The sequence below is a fragment of the Plecotus auritus genome, assembly GCF_963455305.1.
Source record: "Plecotus auritus genome assembly, chromosome: 7".
Taxonomy (NCBI): domain Eukaryota; kingdom Metazoa; phylum Chordata; class Mammalia; order Chiroptera; family Vespertilionidae; genus Plecotus; species Plecotus auritus.
Window position 1 is genome coordinate 71006792 of NC_137774.1, and position 6000 is coordinate 71012791.

Below are 6000 nucleotides of genomic sequence, written 5' to 3' on the forward strand. Positions count from 1 at the left end.
AAGGACTGTCAAGCCAGTTTCTTCAACAAAGTGCACAAGGAGAAAAAGATGAAAGGGAAGCCTATACACCAACAGAGACCTAAAAGACACCAACTGCCCTGGCTGGTGAGGCTGTTGGTTGGAGTGTCGTCCATAGACTGGAAGGTCTCAGGTTTGATTCCCGGTCAGGGCACATACTAGGCTCATAGCAGAGATAACTGATGGATGTACTGATGTATCACTCCCTCTCTAAAATCAATTAAAAATAAAAATTTTTAAAAATTGGAATTTAAAAAAAAAGACTATCTTTTTTAAAAAAAGAAAAGACACCAACTAAATGCACTGTGTGAAAATAAATAAATAAATAAATAAATAAATAAATAAATAAATGCACTGTGTGGGCCTTATTTGGATCCTAATTCAAACTACTATAAAAAACTGAGACACCCTAGCCCAGCGGTCACCAACCGTTCGGACCTCACAGACCACCAGTGGTCCACTGACGACCGCTGCCCTAGCCAGTTTGGCTCAATGGATAGAGTGTCAGCCTGCGGACTGAAGGGTCCTGGGTTCAATTCCAGTCAAGGGGACGTGTCCAGGGTTGCAGGCTCAATCCCCAGTAGGGGGCGTGCAGTAGGCAGCTGATTGATGATTCTCTTTCATCATAGACCTATCTCTCTCTTTCCCTTTCCCTTCCTCTCTGAAATCAATAATATATTTAAAAAAAAAAAAAACAACAAAAAACTGAGACAACCAAAAATTTGAACACAATGGACATGTGTCGCAGATATAATCATGGTGTTGCCATACACTCCAAAATGCTTACAGATCAAAGAATAGGATGCTAGAATTTGTTTCAAAAATGAGTGGGGGTGTGGAGGAGCAGATCAGGCCACAAAGCAGTGGGTCCCTGAGTTCACCAGGCTATTCTGCCTACCTCTATATATGTTCAAATTCTCCATAAGGCTTTACAAGCAGAGCAGCAGCATTTTGCTGAGTGACATCACCGTATTCAGGCTGCTTGGTTAACCCAAGAAAGGCTGGGAGCTTCGGGAGCCCACATGGTCAGACTCTCACCCAGGTCCTGCCAAGGAGTCTCAAATAGAGGGGTGGCTGCAAGACCCTGATAACAGAGGCACCAAGCCTAAGCCTCCCAGAAGGGGCTGCTGGGTCCCCTGCACATCCACACCCTCGCCCAGAAGGCTTCCTGGCTTCTCTAAGTTCGGCCCTATCTCCCTTGGAGAAGAGAAGGCTCATCTATCTCCCTCTCCCTGAGGAGGGGATTTGCATGGTGGATAGGCAGAATGGCTGGGGCAGCCCACAGAGTGCAGATGGGGAGCCAGCAGGGCCTCACCATCTGCACCCAACGGTCCAGTTTCCCTTGAGTCCTAGCCCTCAGCCTTCTGGAAATCTTCCAGAAGAAGCTTGAGAGTGTAAAGAAGAGCATGAAGTCTCCTCTCTTCTTCATCCACCTGCTTCCAAGGGTCCTGTCACACACACTCAGAGGGGCCAACAAGCCTAGAATTCTGCCAGGTCAGGTCGGGCCAGGCCGCCAGCGCCCAGGAGCAGAGCCTAAGGGGACACATGCAAGGCAACAGACCTGGGCCCCATCACTGTCTCCTAGAGCCTCCTGAGCATGGGCCCTGCTGCTGACCTTGGACCCACCAGCATTGTTTATTCCCTGGATAGTTCCCAGAAGCCAGCTGGGACTAGCCAGCAGGAGCCAGGCCAGATCCCTAGCAACTCCCAGCCCACCAGGGATTAAAGTAATCTCACCCACAGCATCAAGAAACAAGGGATAAGGTGGGTCTGATGCAACGATGTGAGCACTGGTGGCAGGCAGGAGGCTCATCTCCACAGAGACAACAGAGATGGCAAATGCTTTAGTGGGCATGAAGCAAGACAACAGGCCCAGAGCAGCCCCCACAGCTCCTGGCTGGTCCTGGAGAACCTGCCCTTCCCCCACCCCCAAGTCCACCTGGCAAATCCCCAAGAACATCTGGATTGCTCAGGAGAAGCACACACCCCTACTCCCTGCCCCCCAACATCCAAACATTGGCCATCAGGCCCCCTAATTAAAGGTGACTGGAGTCACCCAGGGAACAATTTTACAAAACTGAATGCCAGAGCCCACCCCCAGATTTAACAACCTTCGTCCAAGGAGAGATGGAGCCTGCCTTAGGTGCCTGGAAGTGCCCAAGAAATCCAAAGGGGACCGTAGGGATGTGGATCAGTAGACCCTGAGCCTCCCCCACCCCAGGGAAAACTGTCTGCAAATCTTGGTCCCCTGCAACCTTTTTATTCCAACTCTGGATCCTGAACACCTCAGTCAAACCCAGCTCTGCCATGTACTGACTATTACTTGGTATTTGTGCTTGGACAAGATGCATCACAAGCATCTCCATTTTCTAATCGGTAAAATGGGGATCTTCACTGTACCTTCACCTCAGAGGGTTAGGATGAGGGTTAAGCATGACAACCACAACCAGAGCTTGGCACAGGACCTCACTCTAGGCAAGCTCTCCATAAAGGCTGACTCATTTCTACTTCCAAAATGCAAACCTGACAGCTCTTTGGTGTTTTAAACCCCACCCACCCACTGTTCCCAGAATAACATCAGAGCCCTAGACAGGACACTTGAGGCCCTTCAGGACCCCTGCCCCTGGTGCCTCCATTCCCTCACACTTTCCCTGCAGCTGCACACTGCAGCTACACACAACCAAGTCCAGCCTCCAGGTCTTTGCTACATGGTTCCCTCCTCCCTACCTCTAGACAAGGGGTAGGGAACATCCAGCCCCTCGGACTGTGAAATCATTTGGTCTGGCCCTGCCAAGGCACTAGGGGTGAGTTAATTAAATGTTTCACCAAATATAGCTAAGCTAATTTTTAAGTTGATAATTTTGTATGGCCCCCACGAATGATGGAATGATGTTATATAAATATCCAAATGGCCCTCGGCAGAAAAAGTTTCCCCACCCCTGCCCTAGACCCACCTTCCTGCCCATCCTTAGGTTTCAGGCCAATTCTTACACATCCATCAAATCCCTGTCCAGACACCTCTGCTGGGAATCCTTCTACCATCCCACATAGAGCTCTCCACCTCCTAGCTTCCTTTTGGGCTCTAAGGTGCTGGGTATCCACGCCCGGCCGAATCCTATTAGTCCCTAATTAGGGCTTCAGTGTTTGCAGTCTCCATTCAGAGACCGCCCCACCCCGCCCCCGCACGCTGCCACAGGCTCCCTCCAACCCCCCGTCAGCTCGCGTTTGCAGAGCCCCACCGGGTGGGATGTCTCTGCTTTCACAGAAACAGAGATTATTCAGTTTCACTCTGGCTCATTCCAGGCGGGCTGACAGCCGGCCGCGGTCCCAGGTTTTCCTTATTTAGTTGGGCCGACCTCACTACGCTGGAGCCTCGCCCTGGGAAAGGCCTGGCCCGCACTCCGTTTCCCCTTCTAGAGGCCGGGGACGCGCCCACGCCCTGCGAGGCCCGCCAGGCCGGCGGCCTGCCCGGCCAGCCTCTCCCAAGAGGGTGCAGGCGCGCGGCGGCCTCCCCCCGTCCTGCTCCCCGCTAGGCCCCCACCTCCCAACTATGTCCTCGCGCCCGCCCGGCGCCATGGCAACTGTCCGGTCCGCATTGCGGGGCGGCGGGTTACTCACAGCGCGGTGGCATCCGCGGGGATGCGCAGCGCGGGCCCGAGCGTCCGCAGTCCGCGGCCAGAGCAATTGACGCGGCAAGCAGCGCCGGGCGCCGGGCCGCAAAGGCAAGGGGGCGCGCAAGGCCCACAGCCGCGCCCGGGGTCTCCCGCCAGCGCCCCAAGCCACAGGCCCAGGCCCAGGGCGAGCGCTAGGCGGGCGGGCGGCATCGTCAGGGCAGCGCGCGCATGGCCCCGACCCCGAGCCCGCCCGGCGCCGGCGGCCGTGACTCAGGCGGGGCCTGCGGACGGCATGGCGGGGCGGGATCCAGGGGTGACCGTGGCTTGTCTGCCTGCGTGACGCCCGCTCCCGCCACCCGCAATGTCCACCGCCACCCGCTCGCGCGTTCGCGCTGCAATACGGCCCGCCACCGGCTCCTCCTCCTCCCCGCGCGGCGGGGCGGGGCGTCTATAGGCTCCGCCCCCTCCGTCACCGTCTGAAGGCTCCGCCCTTCGCTCTGGCAGTGTGGCCGCGGCACGGGGTGAGGCGCGAGGGGCGGGGTATCCTAAGGTCACGCCCCCTCCGCACTCTTCGCTGTGCGCGCTCGCCTCAGTTCCAGGTCGCGTTCGTGCCTCTCAGCCCCGCGGTCTCCACAGTTAAACACTGAAAGCACCAGCAATAATAACCTCCGGAGGGAGATCTCGGGGCGCCTGCTGTGCGTGCTCATCCACTCTCAGCGCCTCTGTCCATTTCGATTTGCGCGGTATCCCGAGAACCTGTCGCACTGTAGACACTCAATAAATATACGTCCTCTCCTGGAGCTCCGCCAGAGCGCCGGCGAGGCAGGACTGCTAGTCCCGGCAGTCACAAAGGTGACGCCCAAAGTGGCCTCACCTGGGACAGTGAAAGTCAGCATCTCTCAGCCGCCCGCCTGCCAGCAGACAGAACACTGCGCTCTGCTCACGGGGCACCGCGTCCTCCCTCTCGGGCCGCCGCTTGCCCACTAAGTACTCCGTGCTCGGCTCTAGATAGGAGGCATCTGTTCCTGTGTGTGAAAGATTTAATTACAAAACTAACGCTCGTGGTGGGAAGAATACACACCTAACAACGTGAATGCACCCTTGAAAACACTCCAGAAGTCCCACACAGAGGACCACATATTATTATGATTTCATTTACAGGAAATGTCCAAAATAGACAAATCTATAAAGACAGGAAGTAGATCAATGGCTCCAGGGGGTGTGGTAGATGGAGAGTGACTGCTAATGGATATGGGGTTTTTTGGGATGACGATACTACGGAATTAGTGATGATGGTTGCACAGTCTTGTAAATATACTTTTAAAATCACTGAGTTGTGCTCTTAAAAGGGTGGATTTTATGGTATGTGAATTATATCTCAGTTTTTTAAATAATGAAGAAATAATAAAATTGTTCCAGCCCTGCGGGTGTGGCTCAAATGGTTGGGTGTCCTCCTCTGCACCAAAAGGTTGCTGGTCCATTCCCAGTCAGGACACGTGCGGAGTTGTGGGCTCAATGCCTGGTAGGGGGGGTGCAGGAGGCAGCCGATTGATGTTTTTTTCTCACCTAGATGTTTCTCTTTTTCCCTCTCCCTCACTAAAAGTCAATAAAAATACTTAATTAAAAATTGTTCCATCATTGGGCACAATGAGTGGAAAGATTGGTGATAGTTTCCCGAGAGATAGGAGGAATCCCACATCTGTCATTTCCCCATGCAATCATTCATTGCCTTATTCCATTGAGTCTTCAGGACTCTAGGATATGGATACTTTTATTATTGTCTTTATTAAATGATGTAACTAAAGCACAGAGAGGTTAAGAAATGTGCCATGTCACACAGCAGGTAAATGCCAAAACTGAGATTATATTCCAAACCCAAACTTTTAAATCCAGACAAATAACAAACTGATAAGAGTCAAGAACTCAACATGAGGGAAGATACCCCCACGAAAAACAGTGGTGCAAAATGAGGAAAAAATATTAATCGAGTCTAAATGATTGTTTGAATATGGTTGTGGAATAAATGCAATTGTTTGGAATTATTTCTGAAATAGAAAATACATATTTTTTCTTTAATAGTTTATTGATTTTTAGAGAGAGAGAAGAAGGGAGACGGAGAAAGAGAAACATCGAAAGCAGAACATGGATAGGCTGCCTTTTGCACGTCCCCTGTAGAGGATGGGGCCCGAAACCCCTGCATGTGCCCTAACCTGGAATCAAACCAGCAACCTTTTGGTGCAAAGCACGATGCCCAACCAACTGAGCCACACTGGCCAGAGTGAAAATAGGTATGTTTAAAGAAGAAATTAATAATTTCAAAATGAAATTTCAGACTAGTTCAACAAACTTTGTGATAAAACAGAGAAAA

At 52.3% G+C, this 6000-nt stretch overlaps 1 protein-coding gene across 1 annotated transcript in view; it reads right to left on the minus strand.

Annotated features, from left to right (window-relative positions):
* Window positions 1-4023, minus strand: part of PKD1 (polycystin 1, transient receptor potential channel interacting) — a 51436-nt gene extending 47413 nt beyond the window's left edge. The window contains exon 1 of the mRNA XM_080677127.1: window positions 3637-4023. Coding sequence (XP_080533253.1) covers window positions 3637-3842 — 206 coding nt within the window. The 5' untranslated portion in view covers window positions 3843-4023. The remainder of the gene's footprint in view (window positions 1-3636) is intronic.
* Between the last annotated feature and the right edge of the window lie 1977 nt (window positions 4024-6000).